At 43.6% G+C, this 21,495-nt stretch overlaps 1 protein-coding gene across 2 annotated transcripts; it reads left to right on the top strand.

Moving 5' to 3' along the window:
* Positions 1-674: 674 nt before the first annotated feature.
* On the top strand, positions 675-20,776 carry LOC112562716 (myosin-IIIb-like). 2 transcript variants are annotated; one of them, XM_025236148.1, is made up of 28 exons: positions 675-1,029; positions 2,712-2,805; positions 2,961-3,026; positions 7,579-7,717; positions 7,838-7,929; positions 8,467-8,584; positions 8,813-8,954; positions 9,126-9,243; positions 9,551-9,689; positions 10,061-10,132; positions 10,444-10,582; positions 11,074-11,302; positions 11,588-11,755; positions 12,149-12,282; positions 12,908-12,956; positions 13,449-13,504; positions 14,020-14,169; positions 14,390-14,507; positions 14,777-15,025; positions 15,784-15,882; positions 16,305-16,462; positions 16,713-16,809; positions 17,168-17,326; positions 17,980-18,172; positions 18,857-18,939; positions 19,203-19,350; positions 19,665-19,718; positions 20,042-20,776. In XM_025236148.1, the coding sequence occupies exons 1-28, from the start codon at positions 1,022-1,024 to the stop codon at positions 20,152-20,154; spliced, it is 3,384 nt and encodes a 1,127-aa protein (XP_025091933.1). In that variant the 5' UTR covers positions 675-1,021; the 3' UTR covers positions 20,155-20,776. The 2 variants fall into 2 exon arrangements, with proteins under 2 accessions (XP_025091933.1, XP_025091935.1); XM_025236150.1 differs by having other exon boundaries at positions 677-1,029; positions 2,712-2,809.
* Positions 20,777-21,495: the final 719 nt, after the last annotated feature.

The raw sequence follows: 21,495 nt of genomic DNA, 5'->3' as shown, positions 1-21,495 counted from the left end.
CACCATAATCACAGATGGCGGCGCTTAGCGCTGTAGTGACAGCTGTTTTCGCGACAGCAGTCTAGTGAGTGCAAATGTCTTTCTAGCCCCTCGTTAAAGCTCCGCTCAAGTTACGATGACGAATTGTGGAGGCCAAAACTACAGAATGGAAAACGGTATTCACTAGAAAGTATCACCTAGAACAGAGAGAACAGAGAGAATTTCTGCTTGCACTGAGCCTTTACCCAAGTCACGAGAAAAGATCAGCTCTACGAGACGGGATGCAATGTGATTTTTCACAAAAATAAAGTCAATGCGAGATAGTATCTCCTCAAATCTGGATAACACCTCCCTCCCGCTCTCAAGATACACGCCTACAAGGTGAAGGTCAGCAACATAGATAGCAAGACAACAACAACAATATAGTACAGTACTGAGGCAAAAGGGCAGTTGGAAATGTATGTTGATTAGCTGTGCACGGGGATGTGTGAAGACACATATCTCGATAACGGGAGAGATGTATTGACACACATTCAGAGAAATATTATCTGGAGATGTAAAGAGTTTAATCAAGTCATTTGAGAAACATTGCACCCCACTAGTGCTTTAAGTCGTCTCGTGCTCAATCATCATCATGATGTTCTGCTTTCCATCAGTGTAAGGTCTCCAAACACTGTCACTAGTCAGGTTAGTCTGTTACTACCCTCGCTACCCTTGTAACGGTGTGACACGCGCAGTCACGAACACACGCGCTTGATTATGATTCTGTTCTTGTAAAAGCTTCTGACGCTAGGCTTTGGAGACCAGAAATACCCTCGTGACGTGAACTAATCAGAAGTGTTCGGCGGGTGCACGACGCGCTACCCGGAAGAGAGCGATTCAGTGTCAGTCGTGACTGGGGTCAACTGGGGTCACACTCTGCACACGGCAGTCCGGGTTGCCTTCGTGCGCTTTGCTTGGGTTCGTGTGAGACCTGCCTCAGGGTGACTTCACGATCCTGACCTGTGTGGATGTGTAGCTGCACGAAAACTCCGTCGTCTACATGGATGTGTAAGTACCCGAATTAACAGACTGGGTGTCCGAGATGTGTATGTAGTGCGTTGAATCCCCATCTGCGTACCTCTCTAGGAAATTTCTCTAGTATTGAAAATATGCTAATTCAAATTACTGAGAAATCAGGTGATATTTCTCTTATGTTGAAAGTGAGTTTTGCATGTCCTGAGAGTAAAGTAAATATTTTGTTGTGTTGCTTATATCTTGCAATGACGGGACATGGGTCTGGTTGTCTTGTGTGTACGTGTGACTGTCTCTGTGTGAATACCTGTGTAAACATCCTCTGTGAGTGAATCGTGACGGACAGGTGTTTATGTGTCCGACACTGTGGACCACACACAATAGTAATGTGAAGTCATGTAGCTTGTCACACATCTCTGTGAATGCTTATGAAAGTGTACGTAGTGTCTTTCGCCGCTTATCGCGGTTTGTTCTCGGGGATCAGCACTCTGTCCTATGACCTACCGAGAACTCGACACCTGAGATAAGGTATCTTGACACACCCGCTGAGAATGACATGGATATAGGTAGAAGACAACGAGTATTACGATCTCCAGCATTTAAAAAAAACGAATTGTATTCTGGGCGGGATAAGATAGTGTGTGTGTGTAAGACAGTGTGTGTGTGCAGGACCTGCACATGGACCCTATGTCTGCTCCGCCATTTATATTGATATCCATTAGGTGCGGTTTATCTACAAACGGATGTCTGTCAGGTGTGATTTACAGGCTAACAGATGCCTTATGTAACTGACCTGTCCCACCATTGGCATTACCTGTACATTGCACGACAATGCTGACGTCACTGGCATACTTGGGCCATGATTTAGGGCACTTGTCAGTGTCCTTGTAGCAACATCGGCTAATCAATGGCAGCCATATAGCAGTGCGATATTCAAGTAGCCTTTTGCTTGATTATCAGACGATGAGCACGGCGAGGAGAGATCTCTGTGAAAGTAGTACAGTGAGAAGCGGCAGACAGTTTGGTGCCAGGTGCGCGTTGTGTCAAGCAGGTGTGCAAACTACAGTCCTGTGATGGTGTCAGGTACACCAACAGGCCTCCCTTGATAAGCTGCCCCTCCTATAGACGGAGGAACAGACTACCCAAGACTAAGAAAGGTATCTTGGTAGCTTGAGCCTTGTTACTCTCTGCGTCTTGTTGTCATGCGATCTTTAATAAGGTGCGGTGTGCAGTCATATCATCCTAAACCAGTGGTTCTTAACCTTGTCTGAGGTACCGAACCCACAAGTTTCATATGCACATTCACCAAACCCTTCTTTAGTGTCATCACAAATTGCGGGTGTGTCTTGACCTCCGTGGCGGAGGCTCCGTCGAACCCCTGAGACCGACTCACCGAACCCCTAGGGTTCGATCGAACCCCGGTTAAGAACCACTGTCCTAAACAGATAAAAAATAACACTTCTTCCAAATCACAACAAATAATTTAAATCTGAAAATACTTGAGCCGTGAAATGTTACAGTCTGAAAGATAATGGCGCCTTCCTTTCAGTGCCACATGTAGAGTTCGTCGGTAGGTCGTGTATCGTGCCGTTGGTGTGGATAAATAATAAATAGCATTCTTGATACGTTTGTACCCAGTCCCATGTTGTCCCTGTACGTCTCTCACTAGCCGAGTATCAGGTACCCATGACATCCACGTCTCTTTTCTTCCATGGCAGGGTCAAGCTGACTGACCTCGCTGCACTCGCTGACATCGAAGGAGCTGAAGTGCTCGGAGTGCTAGCGGAGCGATTCAAACTCCAACAGTACTGCGTAGGTGGTAACTCAGTGTGTGAGTTTGTGAGTCAGTGAGTCAGTGAGTGAGTGCGTGAGCCAGTGACGTCATGCTAGGCTAGTTAAGTTCAGTAAATATATGGTAAATTCTTTTTTTACCGACTTATTTTGGTGACTGACTTTCTTTTTCACAGACTTATTTTGGTGACTTTCTCCTGAGTTTCAACCCCTGCCATGACACAGGCGAAAATGAAGAAGAGGTGAGATCACAATCGTCGACTTTTCTAAAGTCCTCGTCAGCAGCAGAAATATTTTTGTAGTCTGCTGTGTATTACTCGACATTACTATAATATTTGAAAACAATCCGGAACTTTTAATATAATCTTGCTGTAATACAAGTGTCACGACGCCGCCGGTGCCTATCGTTTCTCGCTCTCTCCAACTCACCAGCGGGTCGGACAATTGCGCGTTCTTTCGTTCCAATTGAAGAATGACTCGCCTGTACGAGTCTGTCTGTTTAATGATCAAAATTACCAACCAAAAAAAAAAAAAAATAGATCCTAACTGTAAAAGCAAAACGGTCTCTAACACCACAGTTTATCCTTCAATCTCCACTTCTACAAAGTACATCGAACACCTCACACGCTATAAACTCACTGTCTTGACACATACGTTCACGTCTCCCTTTCCGCTCTCTACTTTCTTCTTCTTCCACTCGCTATCGTTCTTCCTCTTCTATCTACTCTCTAACGTCCTCTTCTTCTAAAAATGTCCTCTCACGTCCTTCTGCTTCCATATCCCTTCTCAACGTCTCTCCCGCTTACCTCACTCTTTCTTTTGACGTCACTATACGTCATTTTTCACGTTCCATTTAGAGAACGTCCATCATTCGCACGCTTTCATCTACACACGCGCCCAGTCCTAGCACTCTGACTAGATCCATGACATTTCTCCCCCCTTCCATTGAAAAAAAATTTTCCTAAATTTTTTTTCATTGTCCGTAAAGCTAGGTTACATGACAAACACTATACTATTCCCAATGTTAATGTTCGTAGTCACTTTTTTCTGATTTTACATTAAATAACAATATCCTTTTTCTCATGACACGTCCCTTTTGAAAATCAACAGTCATAGAAGGCTTGTATTCTATCCTTATAGAGTCATGTAAAGATTAGTTTGATAGTTCTTTTTTTCTGTTCTTGAATACTCTCACATTCTTCTTCTTTCTTGTCCTTGTCCTCCGGATCAAAACTTAGCAGCAGTTATCCTAATTCTTTGAAAGTTGTCCCATAATAGTCCTCTGAAAATGGTCGTCTCTTCTTGGCTTTTCCCAGATCTGTCTTGGGTTCTTTGAAGGTCTGATGAACCTCAAACTCTTTGGTCACGATGCCAGCGTCTGTCATCTTTTCCTCTACTTCACTCGACACCTGATGTCTCGAGTCCAGATACACTTTTGTAGTCTTTCTCTTGTCTTCGTAGATTTGTTCGGGTTCTCTTTTTAGTCTTGTCAATCGTTCCACCGCCCTGTTAGTCTCACCATTGGCCGATATCTCCTTGTCCAGATATTTCTCTTTTGTTACAGTGTTCTCAAGTTCTTTCTTCATGCTTTCTTCACGCTCCTTGAAGAATTTGATTTCTTCCAAGGCTTTCTGTAGGTCATTAGACTGTTTCTTATGACCTAATTCAAGTTCACGAACCTTTTCTGCAAAGTCACCAACTGTTACCCACTGTTGTCTACACAATTCATCTCTTTCTTTTCGCCAAACCTCTGTCTCATCTTTAAGCCCAATAATTTCTTTGTCCCGGTCTCTGAGTTCTCTCTGCAGTCTGCATTCATCACGTTCAGTATTTCCTTTAAAGTTCTGTAAACATTGTCGCAACTCTCTGATTTCATCACTCATGTCGTTGATTTTACGGTTCAGTGCTTCATGAACCTCTTGAGGAGTCGATTCTCTCTGTATTGTCGGCTGTTGTGTTTGTGACACATTTTGAGCCTTGGTCCTCTCAGATTCTACATCACAACGAGTAGTTTCTCTTCTAACATTTCCAATGATTAGGTCAACAATGGGGCTTTTGATCACGCAACACGTGAGGGGCCCAGTATAGAATGGAGTTCTAACTTGGACTCTTGCCAACGGGAAGAACTCTCGCCGTCCGCCAAATGTTACACATGTCTGGCGTTTATTTAAATACTCACGTGGGGCCACCAAACTTGCCCGAATGCCTGAGATTGTTGCTCCTGTATCTCGCAAAACTTGGACGGACTTCCCTTTCACTTCTCCTTGGAAAAGATGTAGCTGTCCCAATTCGTTAGGGATCGAGGAGGAACATAAGACGGCAATGTTGGCGGTTGCCTCCTCCGTGTCCACTGCTGCGGCGGTATTGTGTTCGCGACGCAGTGTATTAGCACACTCGCGGGCTAGATGGCCATACCCACGACAAGCATAACACTGGATGCTTTCAGACGTAGGAGGGGAACGGGGTTGGAATTGTCTAGGTTGATTGTTTCGTTGGTATACGGAAGGGTGTGAGGGAGGTATCGGGGCAGTAGGACGACTTAGTGTAGGGCGAGATATGGTTTGGGTGTTAGGCATTCTAGGAGGGTATGATTGAGGAAGGTTGGGTTTGCCTGGCTGATGATACGTAGCGTTAGCAGCTACGGCGTTTTCAGGTCGTCGAGCCAAGATCTTGTTTGGGTGGGCTTGTCTATACTTTTCAGCACAGTCTATCATTTCTTCAACGGAGCTAGGAGCTCTTTCTCTCAGAAAAACCGCCAGGTCTCTTGAAACGCTTTGAATTAACTGCTCACGTAAAAGAAGATCTCGTATTCCGTTGTATGACTTTTCGACATTAGAAAGTTCCACCCATCGGTCAGCTATACTTATTAATCTTGTCGAGAAGGATATCATTGACTCTCCCATTTGGGGTCGAATGCTTCTTAGTGGTTCACGATAACCTTCCTCTGTGCACTGGAATTTAGTCAGTAGTTCTCTTTTTAGTTTTTCGTATTCAACAGATCCCTGAATACAAAGAGCATGGTAGAGTTTAAGAGATTCTCCCTGAAGAATGGCTGAAAGGTGGAGAGGCCATAGATCCTTTGGCCATCGAAGGGCGTTAGCATGTGATTCAAATCGATATAAAAATGAGTCTATGTCGTCGAGTTCTTCCTTAAAAAGTGGAAGTTTTGGGGTTAGTCCTTGGAAATTTCGACCTCCACGGCCGGGTTCACTGTCGTTGTGAATTATCCTTTCGCTGTTTTCCAACCGTAGCTTTTCTAATTCAAATTCTCTTCTCTCTCTTTCGGTTCTCTCTTCTCTCTCTGCTTTCTGTAGTCTCTCTTCTCTCTCTGCTTTCTGTAGTCTCTCTTCTCTCTCTGCTTTCTCTTTCTCTAGTCTCTCTTCTCTCTCTGCTTTCTCTTTCTCTAGTTTCTCTTCTCTCTCTGCTTTCTCTTTCTCTAGTCTCTCTTCTCTCTCTGCTTTCTCTTTCTCTAGTCTCTCTTCTCTCTCTGCTTTCTCTTTCTCTGCTGCTCGTGCTAAGCGTCGCTCATGTCTCTCTATGCACTGTAATATATATTTTGTCAAAGCCTCACCTTCTAGTCCTATTGTTTTTCCTTCCTCCTTATAGGTTGCAACATCTATCACAATTTCTTCTTGAGCAGCCATTTTCCTTCTATTCTGCAAATCTCTATAAAACAAATCTGACGACTTCTTCACGACGCAGACAGACCCGCAACAGGCGAATCACGTCGGGGTCACCAAATTGTCACGACGCCGCCGGTGCCTATCGTTTCTCGCTCTCTCAAACTCACCAGCGGGTCGGACAATTGCGCGTTCTTTCGTTCCAATTGAAGAATGACTCGCCTGTACGAGTCTGTCTGTTTAATGATCAAAATTACCAACCAAAAAAAAAAAAAAAAAAAAAATAGATCCTAACTGTAAAAGCAAAACGGTCTCTAACACCACAGTTTATCCTTCAATCTCCACTTCTACAAAGTACATCGAACACCTCACACGCTATAAACTCACTGTCTTGACACATACGTTCACGTCTCCCTTTCCGCTCTCTACTTTCTTCTTCTTCCACTCGCTATCGTTCTACCTCTTCTATCTACTCTCTACTTTCTTCTTCTTCTAAAAATGTCCTCTCACGTCCTTCTGCTTCCATATCCCTTCTCAACGTCTCTCCCGCTTACCTCACTCTTTCTTTTGACGTCACTATACGTCATTTTTCACGTTCCATTTAGAGAACGTCCATCATTCGCACGCTTTCATCTACACACGCGCCCAGTCCTAGCACTCTGACTAGATCCATGACAACAAGTTTTGTGTTTATTTTTGTTTATTTTTATTTGTTTGTTTGCTTGTTTGTTTGTTTGTTTGTTTCTTCTTTTTAGTTTTGTTTTAGGCTTTATAAATTTGAAGAAAAATGAAAAAATCATACAGCGAAAATACTGTTTAATTGAAGACAGACAATTACACATTCATGAAGCAATAATAATTATAATTTAATAAGGCTTTAAGTCTTTCTGAAGAGAAACCGACAGTGCAGAGAAAAATAAATGACTGCGATGATAGGTCAAGGCTATAGAGTGATACAGAAGTTCGTTGACCAAGGTTGCAGAGACACGATTGTTCTGACTTTAGAACAGGAAGAAGACAGGTTAACATTATAGAGACAGAGTAAAGCTACAATGACAGCTCGGTTTTCTCTGCCCCACGAAGACTACCATCCGATATATCTAGAAGAGCCAAATATTCTCAGCTTGATGACAAAACGATAATCGATGATAGCTACCTACCCGTGTCTTTGCAGCTCGGTCGTGAGATACGAGACCTCAAGCCGCTGCAGCAGCAACCTCTCCACGTCCTGGGCCTGGCCCACCGCGTGCACCAGGCCCTCCTGGCCGGCGCCCCCGCCCACTGTGTCCTCATCACTGGCAGACCAGGATCCGGTAAGTCCTCGCCAAGCTCGGGCGGATGATGAGATCATGCCTTTAGGGTTATACCATGTCTTTTAATTGGTGAATGGTGCCAGCATGCCTATGTTCAAGGAAGACAATTTGTCATTTCAGGCAAAACTCGAGCCTCAAAGCTGGTCATCACGCAGTTGATGAGAGAGTCCCGGCTATCTCCTCTCTCTGGCCTGGGTTCCCGTGTTACTTTGGTAAGCTGCTTTATGCTTTTCTTTTTGGTGGTAAGGTATCTTCAAACCTAATGGAGAATTATGCTAGTCTTTGTATACGTTTGCCCATACGTTTGTCCGCCTGCTGTCTGTCCATCCGTTTGTCCCTCTGTGCGAATTTCTTTCTTCATCTCTGTGAAATATAGTAAACTCACTCTGACTTCCCATTAAACACTATTCCCTATGACTTTTTATCAAACACTACTCGTTTTGAATGCGCTCTGTCTTTCTCGAAATTGTTTGGGTTTTTTTTCGTGACCTATCCGTGAATGCTAGAGAGAATCCAGTTCGTCTATTTACTGCGTCGACACTATTCTCTGTAGTTGTCGTCCGCACCAGAAATAACAAAGCATAACAAAGAATACAGAAAAAATAATCCTTGTCACAAGAATAAAGAACGCAACAGTCATCTCGTTGTCACATAACGAAGAACACATCAGCCTTGAATTCTTGTCAAATAATAAACCATAAAGAGCAGATCAGTCTTCTTGTCACATGACTTGGAGGTGTCTGTTTAAGGCGCTGCACATGCTGGAGGCCATGGCGCGTGTCCGAACACCCGTAAACGCCGCTTCCACCCGTGCAATCAGGACGACCACGCTGTTCTTTCATCCAGAAGACAGGCAGATGGTAATGGGTAAGTGGTATTGTTTCTGTCTCATTCTCCAGGCCATGCCATTGAGCAATGGCCACCATTATACTCTAGGTAGACCAGGTTGAGTCAGAGTGTGTGTGCATGCAGTTTTCTAAACCAAGACCTTTCTTGTGTTCAGCTTCTGTGCATGATGTGACTAGAGCTAGCAGGCAAGTCTTCTTGCACAACACATCCATTGACATTTCTGCTTCTTGTTCCTGTCTTCACTAGCGGAGATGGGGATTCTGTGCCTTGAGAAATGGCTGCTGGTCTATAGGCCAAAAGGCTGGGGTACCTTCAGTGTCTTCTACTCCATGTTGGCTGGTATGAGCAAGAGAGAGCAGGAGATGTACTACCTTCTATCCACCTACAGGTCAGTGTCTGTAGCTCTCTATGACTCGCATATCAGTTTGTAGGGACAGCCCCGTATGACTCGCATTTCAGTCTGTACTGACAGTCAGCTTCCTATGACTCTCCCTTCCTCAATTTGTTAAATGAAAACAATCGTGGGTGAAAGGGTTTGAAATGTGAGTCTGTGCTGCAGGCTGCTGGATGCAGGTGACGGATCGAACCTTTTCCTGGATCGTCAGGACTACGCACGCAGCGGCGGCGCCTTTGGCTTCTTTGTCAGCGCCATGGCGCAGCTGGGACTCGACCACACGGTAGGAACGCTTTTCTTTAATATCCCCAGAAGACGAGAATTTCTCGTTGAACTCACTTTACCTCTTACAAACATACCCATACACCTTTCCTGTGGTTCCAACGACAAGACTAGAAGATAGTTCAGAGGTGTTAAAGATTTTGCAAATGTACCTACACCTAGAACTCGCCATCTGTAGAGTGGAGAGCGAGCACACTACTCATCGCACTCAGAAAATACTCCCTCCGCCAGACCTTTGAGCCAGACACAGAGGACAAAGTCTGTTAGAATCACTAAATATTTGTCTCCTACTTTGCTCCCTTCTCCAGTTTCAGAACTATGCTGGTCACGAGTTATCTGCTCTCCTGGCTTTGCTGGCCACCATCTTGCATCTGGGGAACTTAACCGTGATGGTGCACCCGCACACCGGCCGGCCAGCGTTCTCGAACCCAGAGGAGCTGAGAGCAGGTACTTACTACCCAAACCTCGACAACAGACTGCCCGGCACACCTGACATTAACTGTCAGAAGCTTTAAGCTTAGTTCTATATTTCCGAGTTCTATATACTTAGTTTTACTTTCTCAAGTTTTCCAACTATCGGCTGTTCTTGCTGACGGTCCCAGTCTTCATCAACTGATCACGTGATGCAGGTTATGTGTGGCTGCCTTGTGGATTTTCTTGGGCGTAAATGACGAGTTCAGCCAGGTGTGCTGTGACATTAACTGTTGTGTTGTGACGAGTACTTATGTCAATGTGTTTGTCAGCATAGGTAACTGACTGTACTTGTCATACATACATAATCTGTTCAAACAGTGCATTGTCGACATTTGTGTTCACAGCTGCAGATTTGCTGGGGGTCAGGTCAGACTACCTGGAAGGAGCTTTACTCAACAACACAACTCAAGTCGCAGGTAGAACTTGCAGCGAGGCTTTCTTGCTTTTGTTTCGGAATGGCTGTCAGACATTGAGACGCATTCTTCAAACACAATTCATATGAGAAAGCAATAAATTTAACAGCTTTGTTAATCTCTCGCATCAAGTACACCTTGCAGAGTGGTAATCGGCGTAACATGTTATACATTATGTTTCTATTTTGGCATTTGTACTGTAAAGACATCTTTTTTATAGCTATATATATAAAATCTAGTATGTACATATATTATATATCTACATAAAGATATAATCTTGTATGTACATAATTACTTTGAGATGCTTGGTGCAGGAGAGGTGGTCCAGGCTCCATATACTTTACAACAACTGCCGTACATTATCGACATGGCCGTCGTGGAGTTGTACCATCGTCTGTGTGCCATCGTCTCTAAGAAGATCAAAATGGCGCTGTCTCTGTCACCAGAGGAGTTGTAAGTCTCAAAGTAGTGTTTGATGTCCTCTATTGTACTGCTGTAGTGTGTAGTATTCTCTATTGTACTATCAGTGATAGGGCTGTATATATTGCTACTGACTACATGCGTTTATTTCAAGCTTTGTTTTATTGCATTTCATAAGATGAACACGGAATTCCTCTTCAGAATAACAACAGTTCTTCTCCGAATAACCGTCTGAAGCCATAGCTACGGGCCTTGAGAAGGCTTTGCGCATGTCTACCTAACAGTTGGAGGGAGGGCGCAGCGGGCTTATGCGTGCTTGGCTAGGTGACTGCTAGGTGACTGCTAGGTGACTGCTAGGTGACTGCTAGGATCCATGTCCTGCTATTTCATAGGCATGCAAGGTCTTGTTAAAGCATTTTCTTCCAAAAGGAAAGAGATCTTCATGAAAAGTTAATATCTATTAATACTTGCATAACAGAATGTATAACGAAAGGCCCATTGCGACACAAAACTCACTATCACAGGTGTAACACACGACTGACAGCAGTGTGTGTCGTGGACTCTGTGGGTGTCGACACAACTGGACTGCAGGGTCTGGACAGTTTCCAGCGCAACATGGCTGCCGAGGCGATGGAGAACTACCTCAACGCCGCCATCTTGCAGAGGGACGTGGACTGCTGTGAGCGCGAGGACATCGCGGCCTACAGAGTGAAGTACATGGACAACACACTGCTCGTGCAGGCCGTGTTTACAGTAAGATTTCTTTTCTTTTTTTCTTTGTCCTTTTGCTTGACAGACACGTTTCTTTGTCGTCCCTCTTTGCATTGTTCTCCATTGTTTTTTTGAATGAATTTAGTCTTTATAATTATTAACAGACACTATAAGTAATGTAACAGCGTTCGCAAAGACAGGCAGACAGACAGACAGACAGACAGACAGACAGACAGACAGACAGACAGACAGACAGACAGACAGACAGACAAGACAAGAAAGAAAGACAGACAGACGTCCCCTCTCACGGTCCTGTCTTACCACCAGCCACAGACCGGCCTGCTCGACCTCCTCCTGCACCAGTCTGGACCCCAGACGGAAGCCGCCAGAGAGCTCGTGCGTAGTCTGTGCAAGAACAAGGCTTATAAGAAGAATAAGATCTTCTTGAAATGCAAAGAAAAACATTTGTTTACTGTTAAACACTTCTTGAGCCAGGTAAGCATTTATCTGCTTCTGATAATGGTTGACATGTACAACATTTTGATCATTCAGATTCGCAGTACAAATATTTATTTAGTCCCGACACCTAGGAGTTCGCCTCGTTAATTTTAACAATGTGAACTTTTACTGAAAATATTTTGCGACTGGTGAAAGTTGCTCATGTCGGTATGTGTGATATTAAAATATAAGTACTATGTATTTCTAGCCATGATTTAACATTAAAGTGTTGTGTTTGTGCTATAAGTGACATTACAGATGCTACATGCTACTAAGTGACATTACAGATGCTATATGCTACTAAGTGATATTACAGGTGCTTTGTATTTCTAGTGACACTATGTGTAGCATGTTTGTAGCCATGTATGTGTACAAGGTGTTTGTATGCAGATGACCTATGATGCCAGTGACTTGTTGGCAAGGTCCAGAGCCTCCTTTCCAGACTCCATTGCCCAGCTGCTGATCTACGGCGCCAATCCGTTGGCCAAGGAGATAGCCTATGACGTCACTCAGCAACAACGCGGGTACGTCCTGCACCTGATGACGGGTGGATGGGTGAGCAAGGATAGGATGGGGTGTCAGCAGCAGCTAGGGTATGTTTGGCACCAGAGGAGTTGGGCATTGGTTTGAGGGATGTAACAATGAGGCTGATTGAGGTGGTTGAGAGAGGAGGAGCCGAAGATGTATTAAAAATGAGATAAACAGCAAAACAGAGGAGGTGCCTTGACTGGACTATAAAGACAAAACGAAAAACTGAAGGATGGACGAAAGCACCGGTGTACATGGTTAAATGTTGAACGGGAAATACCGGGAAATAATAAGGTCAAGGAAGCATAAAATAAAAGTGACAGGCGGTGGCAGGTGCTCAGAAATCCGTCTCTAAAATGGAGATGCGTAAGTCATATGGTTAGGATGGTGCTACACGCCTATGATTGGCTAGAGAAACATGCTTTTGTGTGTGTGTGGTGTGTGTGGTGTGTGTGGTGTGTGTGGTGTGTGTGGTGTGTGTGTGTGTGTGTGTGTGGTGTGTGTGGTGTGTGTGGTGTGTGTGGTGTGTGGGTGTGTGTGTGTGTGTGTGTGTGTGTGTGTGTTTGTTTTATTGAATAATAGACGAATGCACAATCAAGCAGACTCGGATTATTTTTACAGGTATGTGCCTGAGGAGTCACAGACATTCACATCGCACAGAAATTTCAAGGTATTTTTTGGTTTGACCGCCATTGTTAGTAGTCAGCCAGCACAGTGTCATGTGTAGCACAGAAATGCCACTCATAAACAACTGACTTTTAGTTATTCATTTCTGTCGAGATGCCGCAAGTTTCTGAGCAGTTTCTGAATAAGTCACCTAGCTTAAAAGATGACCAGAGTTGCTGTTCCTATTTTTGAATTGAAATCTCTTGTGAAGATTCATGTTCTCGTTTAAAGATTGACGATGACGACGATCTGAGTCTTCCTCATAGAGAAACCTACACCCTGTGTTACTGAGAGTTTTTTTTCTCAACATCATTAATTTCAACTTGACACCATAATGTTAATTTACCTTTATATCCTAAACATAATGACTGAAGGTAAGTTTGCTAGTTCCTCTCCTTGCGAAACACGCAGGTGATAATAGATGATAACTGAGGAAGTCGTCTTGTAGTATGTTTTGATGTGGAGACTGTCTCATCCCTCGTGCTTCATTTTTCAGGACGAAATAAGTTTTCTCCGTCATCGCCTTGACAACAGCAGTCTTCATTACATCAGGTCAGCCCCTGACCCTGTCACCAAGAGGATCAACCCTCTTTGTTGTCACGTGTCGTGCGAATCTTTATCACAGCCAAGAAGACAAGAATATGACCACACTCTGAGATTCTTTTATTTCCATTGACATCACAAATGTTTCATTCGTAAAAGAAGGATTGATCTTGAGGAGAACATATAAACAGAACACTAATCATCACCTGCCATTTTTTTAAACAAACTTGTCGAATATTTATGTTCGTAATTACAGTGTCTGAAATTAATTGATTATGGCGATAAAGCAGTGTGTAAACCATTTTATGTGAACGATTTTGAACGCATTGTTTTATTGTTCGTGTCAAAATCTCACTTATTTATATCTGAAAGGAGACAAATTGAAAAACCTGGATTATTTAGAGAACTGCTGTGGATGGTGTTGTGGTGTGTTGCTTACTGACAGAACTTTCACAGACTTTTCTCATCCTGGAAACCTCTTGAACGAGTGTCATTATTATTAAACAGTATCTATCCTCTCGTAGGTGCATGCGTCCTAACCCGGGTGCGGTGCCAGGTCAGTTTGACACGGCGGAAGTGACGTCTCAGATGAAGGAAGCCAACATAGTGGAGGTTATTCGTCAGAGGAAGCTGGGATACTCTGCATGCATGACTCACGCGGACTTCGTCAGGAGGTATATTTCTCTCTTTTTTTGTAATGTGGCAGTACTATGCTAGCAAGCGAGTATATTCTTATCACAATAACCAGTGTGAGTATAAATCAAGTGTGTGTGTTAGAGGGAGAGAAGAAATGAGAATGTCGAGGGATGTGTAGTGTGTAGACATGTGCTCTATCTGTGTAGGTAGAGTTGGGGATGTACATGTGGCTAACTTGTCTTTAATATGAATCAACAGCTTCCGTGCTCTGAGATTTCATTCATCAGTCAGAATCGAGAAACTTCTGGAAGCATGCCGGCTAATTTTAACAGCTGCAGAACTTTTGGGCCGCGGACCTGTCTTGACCAAAGAATCAGTGAGTTTGTTGAACTGCTGCTCTTTGATGCAATTCTCATCACACAGCTACCATGCACCCTATACATATATATTTTTTTGCACACCTTGTCCCTAACATTTAACGCCCCGAATGGAGTTATTTTTTCTCATGTCGCTCTGTGTGACAAGTTTGATATTGAAAACACAAACTTTATCTCCATGCATAATCAAACACAAGCACTAACTGTTTGTGAGATATACTGGCAAGATGTTGGTCAGATGTCGACAAGGTGTGCTGGTCTGCTTCAGGTATTTCTCCGGTACTGGCACGTGCAGCGACTCCACGCTCTGATGGCGGAGTACCTGCACAAGGTGGTTGTGTGTCAGAGTGTGGTGCGCGGCTATCACGTGCGCAAACGTCTGGGTGGCTCCCTGACACCGGAAGAACAAACAAGCAGGATTCAGCAGTTCTGCGATCACGTGGCTCTACTGGGAGGCGAGGCCTGGAGAACCACAAGAGATCAAGCGGACATTGATGGGGCCATGGCGGAATTAAATGTAAGAGTTTGCTTGTGTTACCATTACAAAACTTTACACCGTGGATAAATAGTGGATGCTGATGTGTGTGTGTGTGAGAGAGAGAGAGAGATGTCATGGGCTATAACAATTAAGTTAAACATTATTCGGAACTAAATTGTGCTTTCTCTTTTGCAATCCATTGTAGCAAGCGTTCCCTGTTTGCAAATAACAGAATTTTGTAAACGTTCTTTAAAACCATAAAAAAGGAGGTGCACATAAATTGATGTTAAAAAAGAAACACTTAATCAAACAACCTTGATTTTAAAATATCATGGAGTCGTCCCTATATGTGTTCTTACATTGCCAAACAGTCATTCGATCACGACTTCTCAACACAAAGTCGCCTCGAAGCTCAAAGGACGTTTTGAGGAAGCGTCCAGTCGAACGGACAAAATCGTCTTTAATTAACTTCTCGAGCTTTTCTTCCAAAGCTTCTCTATTCTTCTCGAGGTTCAAACTTGGTGACCTGTGCTTTGTTGCTGGTCAACAATGTACCAGAATCTACAGATGAAAATTTATTTGAAGAACTCCAAGCAGTGATGTTGACACTAATCTGTCTGCGCTGAATAGGGCTATCTATAAACTATCTACTGTGACTGGTGCTTGTCTACCCAATGTTACAGCCTGTTTACTTATGTTTACAACAATTAATGTTTGTCCGTGAAGTGACTTTGTCAAAATCAAATTTATCGAATGTCTAACTTTGACATTTTTGTCTCTCTTCTTTCTCCTGGTAGCGAGCTTCAAGCGGCTGGCATCACCATCAAAGACCGCACGCCGACGTCGTTGACACATCAAACATCATCGCCACAGAACATCCCGCTACTTTCCGAGAGGTTATTAACCTTTACACTCTGTCGATAGACTTTAAACTAGTTTTGTTATACATTATTCTGTTAAGAAGTTTGTAATTGTTTCTAATTGGCTTTTATTTGTTTTTAGTACCTGCAGTTGAAGTAGTTGAGGAAAGTATCAGCACAAAATTTTTCAGCTCGTTGCGATTGGCTTTGTTTTTAAGGATGTTAAACAAAAGAGTGATCATGGACATTACGAAAGACTTGAAGTGCATACGAACTTAGACCTAATTAGTATGCATGAAATATTCAAACTGGTCAGAAGGCCATAGCTCTCACACACACCACACACACCCCCCTCCCAATACTTCTCTCTACAGGCTCCTCCATCTTTCTCTAGTCGCCTCTCATGCTCTTCCTCTCTTAAATATTTATTTATTAAAATTCAGCACTTCTTTTTTCAGGAACTTATTTACGGAGTACTCGTGTCCCTGAACAAGCTCGAGTCAAAAACCTGGGGTAAGGTGATTTACATGGAGAGGGGGAGACAAGTCACCAGCACCTACCTGAGTTCACGCTCGGTCGTGATCGACGGTTCCTTTACCTCAGTGGACGAAGACAGGTGGGTTTAATGATGACGTCACCTCTGTACTTGTTCTGAGAGAACATTTTATACACTGTGCTGTGCTTCCACTTCTTCAGTCACCATCCGTCAAGACAATTTGTTGATCAACGCTCCTGATCTCTTCCCTTCTTCGTGTTTGTGTGTGTGTGTGTTTGTGTTTCTGTTGAATTGTTGTTGAAAGGATGACTATTAGCTGATTTCTGATCCCTCCCCTAAATTATCGGTCAGTACATTTCACTTTGATCAGTGCTGAACGAGCCACGGTTGCCAAGTTTGGCTTAAGACAGTTCCAGAATCGCCTGAGAGACAGAGACACTGCATATTTCCGCGACCAGATTCGCGAGGTAAGTGTCCAGCTGCTTTTAGCCTCCACAGCTCTCCCTCCAATGCATGACATCACCTCCAACCGCTAAAAACTATAAGAACATCAAATTGTATTACAATCAGTCTATCAGATGAAATAGAAATTAGAATATTATGTTTATCTTCCGTGCAAATGAGTAATATCTGATTCCGGACGATTCAACTCTTTTAACCTCTCTCTAACCACTGAGGGCAGACTTTCATCAAAACGTCACTTACCCGCCAATCTAAGCCTCTACCCCACCGCTCCTCAAAGATAATAAGTATATATCTATAAATATACTAGGAGCTGCTTTACCATCTCCTACCTGCACTGACCAATATTTGTGTTGTTGGCAGGGCGTGCGTTTAACGGGTGACTCTGACGGCAACATTCTAGCGTGTCGTCTGACGGAGCTGACTGTCACGGTCAAAGGTCTGCAACAGCCGCATTCCTTCTGTCTCTCTGCTGACGTCCTCCTGCAAAAGGGCAATCTCCCCTTTGATGAGACAATCAAGGTCTGTAAATAAAAATAACAACAATAATTCATACTTATAAAGCGTCATCACACTGCACCTGTCAGGCTTAAAGAGATGTACACACATACACAATGTTGGAAACAGAGGAACGTCACATAAAGGCACGTGAGCACGGTCACACGTCACATGCACACACACACACATTCTCCCTAACCCTCCAACACGCGCGTGCGTGTGCAAGATGACTGTGAGAAGTTGCAAAGGCAAGCTGACTTGATGTTTACTTTGATGTCAATAGATCAACGCACACCAGTCACCATAGCAACCACTGTAATTGAAGATCAAAATTATCGAGGAAACTTCACGAAGTAACACCGTCACTAGAAGCAGGGAAACACCCGAAGTATCTAGAACATCGATGATTGACCACCAATCAGAAACAAGTCGCAGTCTGAATATCCAAACGGAGGTCGGTCAGTATTCGAAAAATGGAGATTGAAGAAACAGAAACACAGAGAACATCCGCTTTAAAATGAGAGGACACAACTGGAAACATCTGCTGCAAGACGGTCAACGATCTCGATCACAGAAACAAAGGGCAAACAGCCGGACAGGTGACCTCTCGAACAGTTGCCATCTGACCATCTGCAATTTGGTTTTGCTCAGCGAACTTGTTGTCCTTCTTGTTGCAGATATTTGACATGAAAGAATTCCGAAGCACAATCGCACTGGAACTGAAGCGAGGAGAGTTTTCCAAGGAGAGACTGCGTCGCGCGTGCTTGGTGGGCCTCAGCTTTGGTCAAGATGACGCAGACGACCTCGAGACGCCATGTTGGCTGTACATCATTAGCATCAGCGCCCTTAAGGAGCTCGAGTCACCAGAAGGTAACGCAAGTATTAGGGATGTCCGAGTAGGAGTACGTATTACAGGTACAAGGATGTACATCCTACCGAATACCACCCCGAATACTACCCTTGACATTGCTTTGTAAGGTTATTAACGTTCATAAAATTGTACTTAAATTTAACATTCAGTAAAGAAGTGAAACAGTAAATTGTAAGTAAATAAAATCGAAAGTATTACCACATATTGTATACTTGTATGCTTTCTGTAAAAACAAAACACAACAGTGATATCAGTATAATTCCTCCGTTCGACAACCTCATAGTGCCTTCCCCCTTCACGTGACAACTGCATACGACCTTCCTTGAATGAACAGTTTGGACCTCATCCATTCCCCCTAGTCATGCTGGCAGCCTTCTCATCATTCCATCTTCTCATTTTTAGTACTTAGGTGTGGTGTCAGTGTCGGCGTCTTGTGTCCTTGTCTGTTCCCTTACATGCGACATGTGGAAACGTGGAACTCTTGTCGCCTTGTCTACCTCTTCGTCTACTAACCTGTCTACCTCTGTGTCTACTAACCTGTCTACCTCTGTGTCTACTAACCTGTCTGCCTCTTTTTCTACTACCCTGTCTACCTCTTCGTCTACGAACCCGTCTACCTCTTTGTCTACTACCCTGTCTACCTCTTCGTCTACTAACCTGTCTACCTCTTTGTCTACTCCCAGTAAAACGCCAGGCACAGCAGCAGGCCGCCTTGGCGCAAATGAAGTCAGAAGACAAATACAAAGAAAGTGCAGCCAAGCAACGGGTACGTCTATACGTGGCCACGGGTGGGTGAACACATCCACACAAAATATCAGCCGTTGGCTACTCCAAGTGTGTATGCGCGCGCGCTACATGTTTGTAAGGTGTTACATTCAGGTGTTTGTTAATGTAGCATCCAGTTTGTTGCTTTGTGGTGTTTATTGAAATGTAAATGTGCAGAATACTATTTTAAGACATTTGAATATTCTACCTCCGAATTCTTATACCTTTTGTGCATTTTCCGTATATGGATGGATGGATACCCAGACGGACAGATCCAGGTGGGCGAAGTCTGACCAGAGAGACCACCTGGCCAACAAAGAAGCGGGCATGCGTCAACTGAGAGAGCAGCTGCGGGCCAAAAAACAGTTGGTTGGAGAAAGTATCGGTTATTACAGCTGGGAAATTCAACCTAGTAAGTTTACTTAACTGTATTATGATTACAGGGAAAATACAGATCCCGTTAGTTCCTGTCGCTCGAGCCTTTAGTGTTGGAGTGTGTAGAGCAGTGGCCTTAGTCAGCACCTTATCCGCCTGGGTGTATCCCCACTCAGTACGGTGAGAGTACCGCCAGAGTGGCCGAGCACCCAGTCAGTCAGTCTGTCTGTCTGTCTGTCTGTCTGTCTGTCTGTGATGTACGTGTTGTGTTTATATACGTGCATGTGTATGTGTAGCTATACAAGCAAGGTACTTTGTTTACTGTACAAGCAAGTCTTTTGTTTACTTCAGGCAAAGACCGGACTACGATGGAAGCATTACAGAGGCCTGCTGCTCCCAAAATAGGTACGTGACGACGTGACGACGTGACAACGTGATCGTCAGTCTGCACTGCTATAAAAGTCAAACAAATAGAAACTAGTAGAACTTGTGTGACTTTTTTTGTGCTGAAAATCAACATCATACATCATCATCATCAACATCTGTTTTCTCTCTTTGAAGTACTTGTAGGAGTGACGATTGTTTTGTGCACTTAACGTACTTGTCATAATGTCATTATGATAATTTTCCTTCCCACTGAACTTTCTGTGTGCTTACATTGTAAGGTAAGTGACTTTCAAAGTGTTTATTGTGTATTAACCCACTGACTGTGTCGTATGGATGTGCAGGGAGGTCAGGGGAGCGCGTGCGGCAGTGGGCCAAGCTGGAGACCGCCATCAAGATCAGTCACATCAAAGCTGCCAAAGATGCCTCTAACGACCAGACTTCAGGACAAGACTGAATAACGGCCTTCAGACGATGACCCTCCATACTACAGCCTGAGTGCATTTGTTGTCTTCTGGCCTGTCTCTTCCAAGAGGGTTTTTTAGTGCTTCTTTTGTCCGGAAGTAGAACAGTTCTTTGAAATGGAATCTGTCTTTGTAGCTGCATTGGCAGTAAATCATGTTTTGTTTTCATGAACATGAACAACTGAACCATCAAGATTGCTGCGAACTGTGCTTTTCTAGTAAGAATGCAGAAAAGGTGTCGAGAAATTGGAAATGTAAATAGTTCCTGTCGATTGAGATGAACATGATAATAATGTCGCATTTCTGACGAGAGATTTTGCATGATGAAAAAACTGTCATCTGAAGCCACGAGCTTGAAGATCTGTTGTCTGTTGAGAGTAATGTGTGTTGTGAAAGTTTCAGTGGCGATAACACGTGACAAACATACTGTGACGACTGGGTAGTTTCAAATGTCTTACAAGTGAAGTGCTGTCCAAAATTGACATTCAGTCAGCGATGATAATAAAGGAGGCAAAAACGAGCTTTAAAATTTAATACAAGAAAATGTGATTAAAATAATATTTGACGACAATATATTTGAATCATTCTTTTGAGGGACCCAATAAAAACATGAAAATTTGATTGGTGATGTTTTACCGTAAGTGGTATTGGTTGGTATAACGGTGAAGGTTTATCACAAAAGCTACTTTAGCCCTATAAACAGACACGAACCTGGAGACGGAGCACGAGCTTCTTCCTAGCGATGACGAGTGCTTTGCCACCACAGATGCAGTGAGGCGGAGCGATGTCATCTCGAGGCAAACTAATTAGCTGGTGTTGAGTGTGTGACACTGTGCAGGCTGTCAAACACTACCTTTACAAAACTCATCACCTGCGTGTGCTCTTGAGTATTTGTATATATATATACGTATCTGTTGCCATGCTTGCACGCACTCACAGACGGGAAACTATTTGTGATATATAATCACGATGAGGAAGAGAGCTAATGACAGCCTACTACTACTATACTACAAAGGAGTGACTGGACGAGATGAATAAATGACATTTGCCACTAGCAAGGCCTGGTTACTCCACTAACGGGCATTATCATGTTGTAACTGATTTATGTCTTTCTTCACTTCATCTTCTTTCCTCTCACTCACTTCCTTCGCTTCCTGGGTGTACCTTTTATATACGACGGTCTTATTGACTTACTTACTAAATTTTCTATGAACACAGAGAGAAGACACAAACACAGACAGGAACGTAGACAGACAGACAAACACGTATAGGTAGGCAAACAATATGAACTAGAGGTGTGTTCAAACTCCTTCAAGGGATTCTGGTAACCAGTA

This window comes from Pomacea canaliculata, linkage group LG4 (genome assembly GCF_003073045.1).
Source record: "Pomacea canaliculata isolate SZHN2017 linkage group LG4, ASM307304v1, whole genome shotgun sequence".
NCBI classification, from domain to species: domain Eukaryota; kingdom Metazoa; phylum Mollusca; class Gastropoda; order Architaenioglossa; family Ampullariidae; genus Pomacea; species Pomacea canaliculata.
Note: the sequence above shows the minus strand (reverse complement) of the source record. Positions and strands in the feature narration are given on the sequence as shown.